The sequence below is a fragment of the Melanotaenia boesemani genome, chromosome 17 (genome assembly GCF_017639745.1).
Source record: "Melanotaenia boesemani isolate fMelBoe1 chromosome 17, fMelBoe1.pri, whole genome shotgun sequence".
NCBI lineage: Eukaryota > Metazoa > Chordata > Actinopteri > Atheriniformes > Melanotaeniidae > Melanotaenia > Melanotaenia boesemani.
The window spans coordinates 12,346,031-12,361,048 of record NC_055698.1 but is presented as its reverse complement, the minus strand read 5'-3'; the positions used below and the strand labels follow the sequence as shown (position 1 = coordinate 12,361,048).

The following is a 15,018-nucleotide window of genomic DNA, read 5'->3' as shown; positions in this document are numbered from 1 at the left end:
TTTACTCTTTAAAATTATGCAAATGCGAAGCCCCTGTAACATAAATAGACGTACTTTTTAAATCTGGTCTTATTACCCTCTTTACCTTAAACTCGCAATATTTCTCGCCAATTTCCTTGCATTGATTTATTAAAATTCTGAAGTGATACCGGAAGTTTGTCTTTCAATTTAACGAAATTTACACAATTTCAAGCGTGTGACTGAGCCAGCGATTACGGAAATAAGTGCTCTTCCAGAATCAAATAAATAAAGGATTAATCTCAGATCACCAGCCGTGTAATCCTATAACTCTGTCCACAATGTCCAGGCAATCCAACCGAACAACAGACAGCAAGAAGATGGTAGGTCTCTCCCACAGGATTAACAGCAGCCTAACCTAGCTAGCTTAACTAGCATAATGCTAACCGTACACCATTACTTCCCCAACTAGCTACATTATTAATAATTGGTCAAATATGTCATTGACAGTCATGTGTCATTGTGTAACATGTGAGACTAGATGTATGGAGAACTTTTAAATCTGTAAATTTTTCATTTCCATTTATGGGTAGCTTCAAGAGGGAGTGTAACTTGTGTTAGCGCACAAGCTAAAAAGATACCAACATAAACATGTACATGTTCTGTCCAACGTAGCTGCGATGTGTCCCCCCCAAAAAATTTCAGTTATGAAATGTCATCATGCAAGTACAAGTTATTCCTGAAATGCATTTACACTTGGCTAAATAAATAATTAAATTAAAGCTGTTATCAATTGTGTCCCGTGAGCTGACAGCGCCTCTAAGCAGCTGTAAACATTATAATGAAGCATTAGTATTTAGCCTGTGTGGGTAGCTGTTTCAAAGCACGGCTGTGACACAGTATTTCAATGAAGTCACAAATTTTAATCCCCGACCTATGCCGAATTTACGGTTGGCCAGATTATTTGACACTAAAAATAACACAATAGCAGTAACAGATGACCACCCTAGCTGTAGACATGTTTTACCATTTTTTTAATCTAAATGTTGATAACCCAACTGGATTTGAAACATAGCTATAGCTTTTACCCTAATGAGTCCCTTAATGTTGATTAAAGCTGTAACTACTTGTAAAATTACAGAACCTGGCCATTCGTTCATTATGTTAACATTTTATTGGCTTTTTTTTGTGTGTTATTACATGTCCTTTTAGCACCAGGAGCCATTGATAGCACAGTTAATTAAAGTTCCTAATCCAGAAAGAAACCATGTATCCATTTATAAATCTTCCAACTCTTTGAAAGAATTAATTCTGTTGTGATGAAAAAAAAAGTAAGACATGCTTTTTTCTTTTCTTTAATTGAGCCATTTTGTCATTATTGCCATACTTACTTTTTAAAATGCAATTATCAGCGACTATAAGAACCACTTTGTGTTTTTGTCTGCAGAATTCTGAGCTGTTCACATTGACGTATGGGGCCCTGGTCACCCAGCTTTGTAAAGACTATGAAAATGATGAGGAAGTCAATAAACAGTTGGATAAAATGTAAGTATTAAATTAAGTGCATTCAATGTTTTTTAAACAAAGAAGTGGGAATTCTCAGTGTGAAGAAAACCCTGTTCATCACATCTTGCCCACATCTATCCTGCTGTTGTGTACATTGCTGTATTTAACTTGAGATATTTGTTAATATGCTTTAAATTGCTGCAGCATATAACAACACTTTACAGTAAAATGGCTACAATATAACAAAAATATAATCTTTTACATTATACCTTTAATGACTCTTCTATCTCCACCACCTGCTCAACCACCCAGTGTGCTGACTGTATGTTTGCTTCCTACTCCACTGAAAAGGTCGCTACCATCAGTAACCAGTTCACTGAGCCTGACCAACTCAGCCTTACCAAACAAGCTACTGGTGCCTCACTCTGCTCCCTCCGCTCTCTAAATGAGGATGAAGTCTCTGAACTTCTAGTCAACTCAAAACCCAAGACCTGTCCTCTTGATCCTGTTCCTTCTGACATCCTGCAGACCCTAACAATCAAAACTGCAGTAAGCCATATTATCAACTCCTCTTTTAAATCCGGTGTCTTTCCCTCTACCTTCAAGCAAGCTTGGGTTACCCCACTGCTGAAGAAACACTCAACCCAGCCCAGGTTGAAAACTACCGGCCAGTCTCACTGCTTCCATTCATGTCTAAACTACTAGAGTGTGCCGTCTTCAGTCAGGTCTCACAGTTCCTCCAAGACAACAGCCTGTTTGATCCATATCATTCTGGCTATAGGCAAGGCCACTCTACTGAAACTGCTCTCCTGTCAGTTACTGATTCCCTATGGCTGCCCAGATCCGCTGGTTAATCCTCAATCCTTATACTGCTGGACCTGTCTGCTGCCTTTGACATGGTCAACCATCATATACTGTTCTCCACACTTTCAGAGCTTGGCATCTCAGGATCTGTCCTCTCATGGTTTATGTCCTACCGCACAGGAAGATCCTTCAGAGTATCTTGGTGTAGAAGAGTTTCCAGATCACATGGGCTGACAACAGGGGTACCTCAGGGCTCGGTGCTTGGCCTCCTCACTCGGTGCAATCATGAACTCTCATGGTTTCTCCTACCACTACTATGCAGATGACACTCAGCTTTTCCTTTCTTTCCCACCTGATGACACAACCGTCTCAATGCGAATATCAGCATGCCTTGCTGATATCTCTGCATGGATGAAGGATCGCCACCTTCAGCTAAATCTGTCCAAGACCGAGCCTATTGTCTTTCCAGCCAATCCTTCCTTACCGCCACAGATAAGCGTGCAGCTTGACTCAATCACACTTGTGCCTACGTCTTCTACCAGGAATCTTGGTGTCATGGTAGACAACCGACTGACCTTTAAGGACCATGTTGCCTCGGTTGCTCGATCTGGCTGATTTGCTCTCTACAACATCAGGAGGATCAGACCCTACCTGACTGAACACACGACCCAGCTCCTGGTCCAGACTCTGGTCATTTCACTCATTGACTACTGCAACTCCTTACTGGCTGACCTGCCTGCATGCTCAGTTAAACCTCTGCAGATGATCCAGAACGCAGCAGCACATCTGGTCTTCAACCAGCCCAAAAGAGCTCATGTCACTCCGCTGCTAATCGCTCTCCACTGGCTTCCAGTTGCAGCACACATCAAATTCAAAGCTCTGCTTCTAGCTTACAAAACAATAACCCAAATGGCTCCGGTCTACCTTCACTCCTTAATCCAGAGCTACACTCCCTCTCGACAGTTACGCCTAGTGCTCCCACCACAACGTGGCGCAAAATCAGTAGCTAGACTCTTTTCCTCTGTTGTACCCCGGGTGGTGGAACGATCAATCCGATCCGCAAAGTCCTTATCCACTTTTAAAAGCAAGCTAAACACTCAGTTATTTAAGGAGCATTTCCACACTTAGCTTAACTCTTCTACTCAACAGAATGAGTTAGAAAGATTTGTCCAGCTAATTGGCTCAACTCAGCACTGAATAAGCTGCGTGCACTTACGCTCAAGATGATATTGTGCAATGAAATCGTGGTCTTGTATTTAAACAAATGACTTACAAAAAAAAAAAAAAAAGCACTGCCTCTAGCACTACATTACAGCACCTGGGTCCAACTGGACTCAAAGCAGTCTGACCACCACTTAATTATGATGTCCCATCTTGTTTTAATTCTTGCTTGTGTTCTTACTCTCAAATGTAAATCACTTTGGATAAAAAACATCTGATATATGACGGTAAAAATGGAAAATAATTATGCAATGATGTCATAAAACAGTAAGCATAATACTCTACACTGAACATTGGTGTTATTATACTCTGAGATAGAGTATAATAAAGTGCGCAGACATGATCCCTTGTATTATTTTTTTTATTTTTTTTATTTTTGGATGCTTTTCCTTAAACACATAGCTTAACTCTACTCAGGCACATTCTTCTGCTTTCAGTTGTGCAGCGATGTGTCCTAATAAGATTTATTTTCTCACACTTCTGTATCTGCTCTTTAGAGGGAAAGGGCTTTAGAAGAAGGAAATTTTAATACTTGTTTTTTAAGATGGAGAAAAAATGGTGGGAAGCTAAGCTGGATGCAGTAATCCTACCAAATAAAGCTTAGACAAAACCAGGGATTTATGAACACAAAAATTCAAAACCTCTCGTGAAGCTGGAAGACGTTTGGACCGGATGCACTTTGGTTTTCTTGTTGTTAGGGAATCCCAAGCTTAAGTCGGGTTTTGGCACGCATTACCTGTCCTTAGAAGGTAACAGCTGTTCACTTCTCGCCCTGCCGTTTGCCATCCAACAGGCTAGAGACAGACCATGTTAGGATTGGGGTGCATTGGTTGGTTTCAGCCTCTGCAGTTAGGATGAGTTGTCCTGACTCTAATCAGAGTTATCATCATGTGAGCATCAAACCAAAAAAAAAAAAAAGTCTTAATTATAAGGATAGGTCCTGCCTTTTATTTTTACAGAGCACTACACTTTTAGCCTGTCATTCCTCCTTTGTCGTTTTCTTCTACCACAAAAAAGGAGAAATGACTTCATTTCTCCATTCTTTGTTTGCGTGCCTCTTCTTTCACAGGGGTTATAACATTGGAGTCCGTCTGATTGAGGACTTCTTGGCACGTTCCAACATCGGCAGGTGTCAGGATTTCCGAGAAACGGCTGATGTCATTGCTAAGGTAAAATGGAAGGTTCCAGACCAATCGAAGCGTGACTGTGGATGTGTCCCAAGGTGGAGGGAGGACAGAAAATACAGATTAGTGAGATCAAAACATCTCAACACATGATGTGGGCCAGAGCAGCAATAGGGGAGGGGAGAACTGATGCTTGTGACTGAGTAGATCAGAAAAGCTTAAAGTTGCAGGATGAAGTAGTCTGCATTTTTCTAAGCCAGGATCACATGCTTTTGTGCTTGCCATGTTAATTACCTTTTGTGGAAGTATTATTATTAACTAAATAACCGAACTACTTACATATGCTGCAGCTTCTGACTTGTGTCTCTAACTAGTTTCATGGATATAAATCTGTTTTTCCAGATAACTTTTTGGCAAAAACAGCACAAATAAACCAGAAAAGCAGCTCTTGGGCTTTGTGTTAAGCACTGCAGCTGCTTTCAAGGTGCTACTTTTGCCTGCTAAAAGAGTCATTCCACAGATGAAAATCACAGACTAGTTCAGGGAATTGGCTCATGGCGACCAAAGGGTGAAGACTGTAAATAGAGGAGCTCTATGGGACGGTAGCTTGGAAAGTGCTGTAAATGACTGCCTTGCCTTATGATATCATTTGACTTCTTGGTGAACTATAAAATCAGCAAAGCCATTTGTTCTGATAAAGCCATGTTAAAAATGAGTATAAAACAGAAAAACAGATGACTCTCAGCATACTTGATCAATAAAACATTCAGTCCTCTTTAAAGCAATGCCTCCAGATAAATATTAATTATTTTAATAACAATAAAGAAAAACCCGGATTTTCAGTAATCTTATTAAGAAAAAATGAACTTGTGTAATCTTCTTAAGAAGTTAGGCCTTAAAGTGAATACAAGGCGTTTGGCAGAAATGACTGCTTTTGGATGTTTTGCACAATTATCCAGCATCTTTCACATCAACTTGGTGTAATGTCTGACTGCTATTAGATGCATATTTCTTTCTATTGCAAGGTTTTGGAGTTTTCCTGCATCCTGCTGTTTTAGATCCAGTTTTTCTCTCTTAACCCAAATCTGGTTGGATTTGTGCCAGAGTTAAACACATTTTTGTGCAACAGTCTTTTAATTGGGAGTAAATGGTAACTGAAAATCTATTCTGCTGACCTTAGATGTTTAGGAACTTATGCTTCTCTTTTCACTTCACCTTGTCCACATCTGTTAGGTGGCATTTAAGATGTACCTGGGAATCACCCCCAGCGTGACCAACTGGAGTCCAGCAGGAGACGAATTTTCCCTCATCCTAGAGAATAACCCACTGGTTGACTTTGTGGAGCTGCCAGATAATCACAGTACGCTCATCTACTCCAACCTGCTATGTGGAGTCCTCAGAGGATCCTTGGAGATGGTAAATTCAGCCCTGAAACGAGTCTTCTTTAATGAAGGATTATAAAAGGATTAAACAACGACAGCTTCTGTACATCTACTAAATTATAATATATCTCTAACATTTGTATATGTATGAATGGATCCATATAAACATAATGTTTTTTACACACATTTACAGGCCAAAAAAAGTTTGTGTAAATCTACAATATGAAATGTGACACTGCTCTGCAAAAAAAAAACTTTATTTTGAAAACACTGAGTCTCAGCTTCCTTTCTGGCTCTACTGTGGCTCGCTTGAAAGGGGCGGCAAACAGGTAACAGAGTGGAGTAAAGGGAGAAAGAAAGGGCTGAGATAAAGGTACCTAAGCAAGGATAAGGTTAAGGAATATTTGGCTCAACCCTTATGTCAACGTCAATGTTAGCGACAGTAACGTTTAACGTTAACGATGCAAAGTTTGCCTTCACGTGTTGTTTCAGCTGACGTTAAAGTTACATAAAAAAAAAATGTAACAGAACAATATCTGGTAATTTTCTGCTCATTCTTGGTTGCATTTTCAGATGAGTGGGTCAATAATAAAATATTTTCAAAGGCAGTAGAAAAAAGGAAGGCGATGGGTGACATAAGATAATGGCGAATTTTCATTTCATAGGTGGGTTTTTTCTGCTTTCTTTTCTTTTCTCTGAGACCAAAACTGCTTATTTTGGTCCTTTTTTTTCAACTGCTACATGATTCGCCCACATTATCATTAGCAAACTAATGCAAAGTTCTTTATGAAGAAGAGTGGCTGTCTCTTTGCAGATTGCCATGTCCCCCAGTGTTGTTCAGTGCTCTCCTGATGGGAAACACTGACACCAGACAGTGGCCTGTAGTTGTGTAGAGGTTTATGTGGGTCCTGTTATGACCTCATACAATTGTGCAGGTGTTGCATCTTTGTCAGCCAACCATTTGTATACTACAGATTTTCAGTTATTAGTACTATTGAAAATCCTGAAGTAAAACAAATGCATCATGGTAAAGGATTGTCTTGTGCAAATATGTGTTGGTGTTGTTCGTGTTTGGAAATATAACAGATTATGATTTCACTTTAGGTCCAGATGGCGGTGGATGTGAAATTTGTTCAAGACACTCTCAGAGGGGACAACGTCACAGAAATTCGCATGAAGTTCATCAAAAGGATCGAAGAAAACCTTCCGGCAGGAGATGAATGATGGAGACAAAAAGATGTTTTTCCCTCAGTTGTCTTTGGAGGAAAGACTAACTTGCACGAGGAACATTTTTACACTCTAAAGAAATGATGAAGAACGTTACTCTTACCTTAAACTGAGGCTAAATCTTAACCATATAGAGGATATTTACATTCCTTGCAGCTTGACATGTTTGTGAGTTGGGTTTAACACACACCCACACACACATAAAATGCTTGATTTTCTCACTGGAAAGGTCTGAAATTAATCTGGTTAACTCCTGTGACTGCTGCTCAAATTTACAGAGAAAAGAAACTTATTGTGGTATCAGGACAGGGCACAGCTGTCTCAGCCAACTACTGACCTGTGCATCTGTTTGAGGTGAAGGTTTTTGTAGGTTTGTGCCTAAATGACACACCACTACACTTTCCTCTCACTAATCCACATTTAAAAAGATGTCTGTCCTTCACCTTTCCAGACAGATATGTTTTCATCTGCCTGTATATAAATATATACATATATATATGTACCTTTTTGACACAAGGCAGGGATGTTTTGTGCTGAATTGTTTGTTTGGTTCTGTTTTTTTTTTTGTTTTTTTTTTTTTTATGAAATCTAATTCTGTGTTGCTGCCAATTGTCTGGCATGTTAATTTATGTTGATTGTCTCAAGTAAAATTGATTTGAAGTGATTTGAAGCTTTTTTTTTTATGTGGTTAGGAAACTTGACACCTACAACTTGACCTTAAACAGTTTAAGCTGCTCACACATTCATACACAAATACTGTTTCCTATTTATTTCTGCTTCAGATATTCCTTCTGTATCTTGAATCAACAGCCCTGCAAAGATCAACAATAACAGACCTAATACCAGTTTTGTGTTTTTTTTCAGGATACATGGAAGTAATCTGTGTGTGTGTGTTTGCTGAAAACTCAGAAGTACATGGTTGTGGTTGTCACACCTGTGAATAGCTTTACGTCATCCAGAAGTAATGAGCAGAACTTCCCAGTAGGCCCAGTGCACACCTCATCAATAACAGAAAACAAGCCGCTATTCACACGCATACACAAATCATCCCAGCTCCCACATTACAAGAAAAAAAAAGATTTGGTCTAGATACCATGAGCACATTAGCCATGTTTTTCTCATTCTTCATCTTTTTTGTGTTATTGTGTAACAAAACAATAACAACTCACGAGTCTGCTGAAAACACTTAAGAGAGGATGAGATTGTTAGATAGGGAAATATGTCAGCTATTAGCTGCTGGAAACCTCAAGACTCTGCACATCACATTTTATAGCTGCTATCGCATGAAGCCATGTCTGTTTTTACAGCTTCAGGAAGAACTTGTAGAATTCTCTCTACAGCCACCAGAGGTGGCTGTCTACATGACATTCTGCTTCCCACCATGAAGCTGAAGCAATGTACGCCCAGCTCTTTTGGCCAAAGATGGATGTTGTGGGGGATATACATTCCCTTATTTGTGGGAGTAAAGGCTGAAGCTGCCAGAAAACATAAATAAATGGATCTTTGTCAGATTAGTAATATGGAAAGGTGATCCACAGTAGTTGAAGCAGAGTTGCTATACATGCCAGTTTATGGACTCAAGCTTTGATTTGGCTTAAGATTAGAAAGACCGTGACATCATGATTTCTTTGTACGATGTAAGATGTTATCAGGGTGAGATTTTTGATTATTATTTACTGCCTCTGCCCACTTCTGTTTGGGGTAGTGATTATTTAAAGGGATCAAGAGCAGAAAGTGGAAGCAGCAAAAGGGCCATAAGTGTGCAATAAACTCCGTGTGCCATTAGGCAAGTTCTCAACACATTACGTGTGCATATCTGTGCACCCCGTAGGCCCGCCATGTGTATGTTGGATAGAAACCGGGGCAGGAAATTCTTTTTTTTTTCTGCAGCAGCTCAGTGTAAATGACTTGGCAGGTGTGGAGCTGTCTACCTGGGGATGGATGGACAGCTGGGTTTGTGTACTTCTGAAAGCCTGTCTTCCTTTGCCATTTGCTCACAGGAGACTAACTTTGACAAATGTATAGACAAATACTCACACATGCTGTGCATGGAGGCCAAAGTGAAGATGAATTTATTAGCACCACAGTACTCACAAATAGGTGTTAATGCATACTAAAAGGACCTTATTCAAACACGCAAATCGGCCATTTTTGCTTCTCTGCCCTGAAAGCTTCACCGGTCTGTCCCATAGAGAGTTTTGTGTTGATGGTTTTCACAGTTTTACCCATTAAACAAGAAAGTATGAAGATTACAAACTAGCTAATACTCCAATATGACTTCACTTTCTCATAACCTGTGCAGATGGAATTTCTATTCCCTTTAGCAGTGCTGCAGATGTTGTCACAGAATGAAAACACTTGCAGGAAAAAGACGAGATGTTATTGAGACACTTAAGACTTGTTGAGCCATGAGGAACTACTTGAGGAGGCTGTTTTATCTAGTGTTTTTCCCCTTCTACAGTCTCTTTCATATTTGTTTTAAGCACTCACACTGGGACGTATCGCATCAGTCATATCAGACACAGTTTGTTCAGTGTCTTCCCTCAGCAGACAGACTCCTTTTAAAAAAAATATTTCATTTTAGTAATGTTATTTATTGCAGCCGCCTATATTTTTCAGAAAACTTTATTAGAACAGACCTGGAAAACAAGTAGCAAATGTTACAGGCCCGAGACAGCATGCGCTGATCTGCTTTAAGCCAGATAAATGTTTCCATGTGGCCTTTATGGGAACCAAATGGTGAAAGGCACGCTGTGACAGCAAAGCCCAGCATACAGCCTGGTATTGACTTGAGCTTATTGAGTACCACATCCCTTTCTTCTACCTTCACTTCATCCATTTCTGCTCACTCACTATTATAGTTTATCTAAGTTATTTTCACAGGTTCTCATTATTCAAATTCTCCTTTTTCCTTATACTTGTTAATTATTTTCTGGTGTGCTGAAAGCAAGCCAGAGTTGTCTGAATCAGAGAAAAGATATGTGATAGTCAGCCTTTTGGAAATCTGCTGCATCTGATGGTAAACGTGCTGTGTGAGGTAAAGGCTGACTGAAGACTCAGTCACCCAAGACTCGCACAGGTTTCAGGTGTGTGTGTTTTGTGTCTGGTCAGTGGAAAGAGCGGACGGCAGGACAGACATCACACTGTATGAAGAGAATGCAGTGAATCAGCAAAGAAGTGAGTTCATGAAAAACAAATCCCAGACAAACTGAATATTCCCAGGCTGTGAAGCAGAAAAATGGAAGTAGCTGATTTACCAAACATGTTTCCAGAGCTCAAATAAAAAGACACCTACATAAACACAGGAGATGTAGTTGTGTAATTCACAAGATTTAACCTTGCCTACATAAATATGCCGTGTGTGATTTTAGTGGTCTGAGAGAAAGCTATTTTTCAGTTTTGTGGGCATAAACACCTCAGTAAACAAATGTGGATGTGGTTTTGAGAGACAATTATGAGTTGATTTAGTTTTCTATCACAGCACGTACTTACTGAGATTTCCTACAGCATCTGTAAGCCATTTGGATTATGAATCATCATCCACTTGCAAACAGTTGAGCAGTTCTTATAAATCTAATAACTCATTCTTTGTTCCCTCATTTAGTATGGATCATACATCTAACAGAAAGTGAGAAGTTATTAGATTTCACAAAGTTGTTTGGGTCATTAGAAGTGTTGGCAGGAATGGTGGAATGTTAAAGAAAAACACTCAAAAATAAACCTGGGGCAGATCCAGCTAAGGACAATAAAATCCTGGAGCATCAGTGTCACAAGAGATTCTTGTTTTCCTTTTTTCTGCAAGAGGAGATCAGGATGAAGTGGGTCCAAAAGCTGTCTTTCTCTTACTCCTTTTGTTTTTGTATCGGTACTAGGTTTCAGGCAGGGCCTGAATGTTGCCGAGCCATTTAATGCCTTGTTTTCAGTTTTTCCCTCTTCCCTTTCTTCCAGGCTTGTGGGATGAGAGCTGCTAAGCTGGCTTCACTCTGCTTCCAATTTCCTCCTGCTCTTTTGTTCTTCCCACTTTCTCCAGGATGTGATGAGGAGGATGTTTTAGAAGTTCCTGATGATATAGACTTTATCCAGTCCATACTCCTTTTCTGCCCCATTTTCCCACAACGCTCCTGTACTTTTGTCTTGTTTTTCTCCCTCTAGAGTTGGACTTTATGTAATAGCAATAGAACTTTCCAGCTTGGATCCTTGAAGAATGAGAGATAGAAGAAAAACATTTTATGTATAATTTTGCCCCAACTGGCCCTGAGGGCACACAGCACTTCACCTTAGACTTTTTTATTCCATAGTTTGTCCAAATTCACATATGTAAGCATATGATCTCCCAGGCAGTAAGAAATATGTTAATTCCAATTGAAAAGCAAGAATGTGAAAGTCCTGGGTTGCCCTGGACTAAAATCAAACCAGGCTTCCCTTTCCAGAGCACAAGGCTGCCTAGAGGCTGCACAGCAGCTGCAGTGGATAGGCCTATCACTGCTCAACACTGCCAAGCATGAACTGACCATGTGTGTGTGTGTGTCCCATTAACACAAACTTTGTAGCGACAAAACACACATCATACAAAGAATAGAGCAGCATGTTCCTCGTGATGTATGTCTCCCAAGCAGACCATCTATCTAACTTGTAAAGCATGATATCTGAGCTAATATCAAGGCATAAATCTAGACACCAGCTCAGAGGCTTTATGTCTTCAGCAAGTAATTTATTATCTGTCCACTTGAAGCGCCTCTCACACAAGGCAGTACAATTGCAAGATTTCTGGATGTCCTATTATACAGGCTAGACATTTCAGGACTTGGAGTGTAGCTTGCCAAGTGTAGCTTCTCTATTTAAACACGTTAAGGTGTCACATTAGTAACTGAGACTGGCCTGTTGAGTGAGACAAGTTATGTGGCAACAATGATAAACTGAAAGCATTTATATACACTTTTTTATTGGGTAGTCAAACCATTTTGCATTACAAAGCAACATTACATATTTACATTCATTGTGGAGAAGAATCAGAATGCATCACCAAGGTTGGGATTTGTGGGTAAATGGCATATTTATGTATTAAACAAATTTCATGACACGGCAAATTTAACTAAAGAATGTTTACAACAAAAAGCTTTGTGATGGAAAAAATTAAGACAGATCATATAGAATCAAAAACTATCCACTTCCTAAGATTTTGTGTACTGTTAGCAAGCCATAATTAATATCGGTAGGAGTCTTTTGGTACCAATTGATTAAATTTGATTAGATGGTTGCGATTATATAAATATTGGTGTAACTTTTTTCCCAGTGTGACAACTACTTTACTACTACTGCTAGTTTCTGAGTGAAAAAGTAACATGGTTTCTCATTTTTGTCGTGATAAACAACAAAGAAAACTTGTTTAAATAGTGGTTAATTACTTTCATTTCTAACAAATAAGAACAAAACATGGAGCTGCATCAAATTCTAGCGATCTTAGGATGTGCGTGGGGAGTCAGATCTGCTCGGGGTCCTGCACCTGCCGACGACATAGCACTATATGATGACAGAATGTTGGCATGATTACATAGAAGATTGTGATTGAGTAAATTATGGAAGTAGTTTTTTTTGTGGGATTGTAGTTCTTCTATGTAAGAAACATGGATGACTTTTACAAAGAAATCTATCATTACCTATCAACAAGGACTTACCACAGCATGACCATCACCTCTAAAAGTTCATAGAGCAGAAAGGTCACCTTTCAGAAAACATAAAAGATTACACATTTAAAAGTAAGCAACAGTGTGACTTAACCTTAGTGTTAGCGACTCCTATTCATATTTGCAAGATATAAATGCCATTGTGTTTCTGGAGCTTCATTTATTCACAGTGTAACCAGTTATTATACATACATCCAAGCACAAGTCTGCAATGTCTTGAGGAGTTGCCCGACTCTGCCCGTTGAGAGGAGCAGACGCTTCAATCCTCCTTGCTTTGTCATTTTACGAACTCTATTGCTCTGGTGTCCACTTTTTAATTTTTTTTTTATCAGTGATTAATTCATCTTTAATTATATATTGTGGGGTTCAATGTTAAATGCTTTGACTTTAGGGTTAGAGCTCACTTCCTTCTGATTAATATGTGTATCAAAAAGAAGATGTATTTTTATTTATAAATATCAGAACTTATTTTTGGCCCAATAAATAGTCCAAGACTGTACGCCTTAAATAATTTAAATTATCTATATACTCAAATTCATTTGCTCACATAGGGAAAATAAGCTGATATTGCCAGTATGTGTTCAAAATCTATTGATAAATAGAGACCTCCAAGCAAATCTGATTCTTATGAAACACCATCGCAGCGCTATGCCTTCCTTAATGTATAACCAACGCACGACAAAGAAACTAAGGAGGACCAAAGAGATCATCCAGAAGTTTGTGTTCTTTTTTCTTGGTCATGCTTCTTAACACCATTTTAACCAGATTTAATAACTAAAAAGAAAATATGTTGCTGTAAACATGGAGCCATTCTTGCTTAGTGACTTTCCTTCTCAACCAATCAACAGATTGCAGTGTATCAAACTCAAGCAAGTGTTCAAAGCAGGGTGACTAAAGCCTTGTTTCCACCAACAGGCACAGTTCAGTTTGTGTTTTTTTTTTTATCCTAGATGTTAATATAAAGCAAGTAGTGTGTTTATTTGACCATTTTTAAATTTATTATATTTTAATTTTGTTGGTGACCAGGTGAGCCTGACAGTTGATGCTGCGATGACAATGTTTGCTTCAATCAACACAGGAGGCTGCTTGAACACACAACATCTGTGTTATATCACTCTTCTGTAATTTTACTACCGTTTTCTTTTTTTTCAAATGATTATTTTTATGGCAATAAATAATTTTATGGCCATTGAAAACTTCGTCCAAAACCAGCAAATGTCTGATGAATACAACATTGCCACAAACATCTTTGGAGTTCAGACAGAGTGGAGAAGGAGAGGAGCGAGACCTGGCGTGTGGTTGATTGCACAATTTAACCATCATGTATGAAATACAGACTTCCTGCACTTTTTATTTTAGAAGAAATAATGCCTTGTAAAAATGTGTCACTGAAGTCATCACTTCTCCGTCTCTACCCAGGTATGATAATCACGCAGTATCTTCCACAGTGTATTTAGGTATACAGCAAAATGACATAATATAAATGCCACACTTTTTAATTACATAAACAGCATTTTCTTCATGATGTTGTATTTGCCAAAGATGAAGTCTAATTTAGTTTCCATTACAGAAGTTTGTTCAAGTGCTAATTAAAGGTTAAAGGCTCACAAAAGTGTTTGCTCTAGGGACTGGCATGGTTGTTCAGCCATTTCTCTAAAACTGACCCTGTTAACGGATGCTGGCTCTGATCATGGTATTACCTATTTGTTGAGAAATTTTAATTTTGAGAAAAAGCAGTGGAAATTTCTATCATGTTGCTGCCAGTCATAACAATAGTGAATTTGTTCTGTCACAATTAACTCCTAATTTGCAAAGATAAACTTGTGACTTGGCAACTGTGGGTCCAATAATCATTTCTGCTCTTTAACCTATCATCAATACTGACAAGACCAGACTATTGTTCATACTGTCAGTCCTGGTATTATTTAATCCGGAGTTGTGTTCTCCGTCCTGTTATTACTGTTGTCTCTGGTGATGTGTTTGCCCAACTGTTAAGTCTTCAAAGTCTTTTTATTGTTGCCAAGCCCAAGACCTTGTTCACCTTCTGGGCAGAGGCACAAAGGCTTGAGGTGATTTGCAATAGGTCATATTTATGGGACAGGCCAATATAAG

The 15,018-nt window shown here is 39.0% G+C and overlaps 1 protein-coding gene across 1 annotated transcript; it reads left to right on the top strand.

The window, feature by feature from the left end:
* The first annotated feature begins 167 nt into the window (after window positions 1-167).
* On the top strand, window positions 168-7,886 carry trappc3 (trafficking protein particle complex subunit 3). Its single transcript, XM_041967213.1, has 5 exons — window positions 168-341; window positions 1,406-1,503; window positions 4,559-4,658; window positions 5,847-6,029; window positions 7,100-7,886. The coding sequence occupies exons 1-5, from the start codon at window positions 300-302 to the stop codon at window positions 7,217-7,219; spliced, it is 543 nt and encodes a 180-aa protein (XP_041823147.1). The 5' UTR covers window positions 168-299; the 3' UTR covers window positions 7,220-7,886.
* Window positions 7,887-15,018: the final 7,132 nt, after the last annotated feature.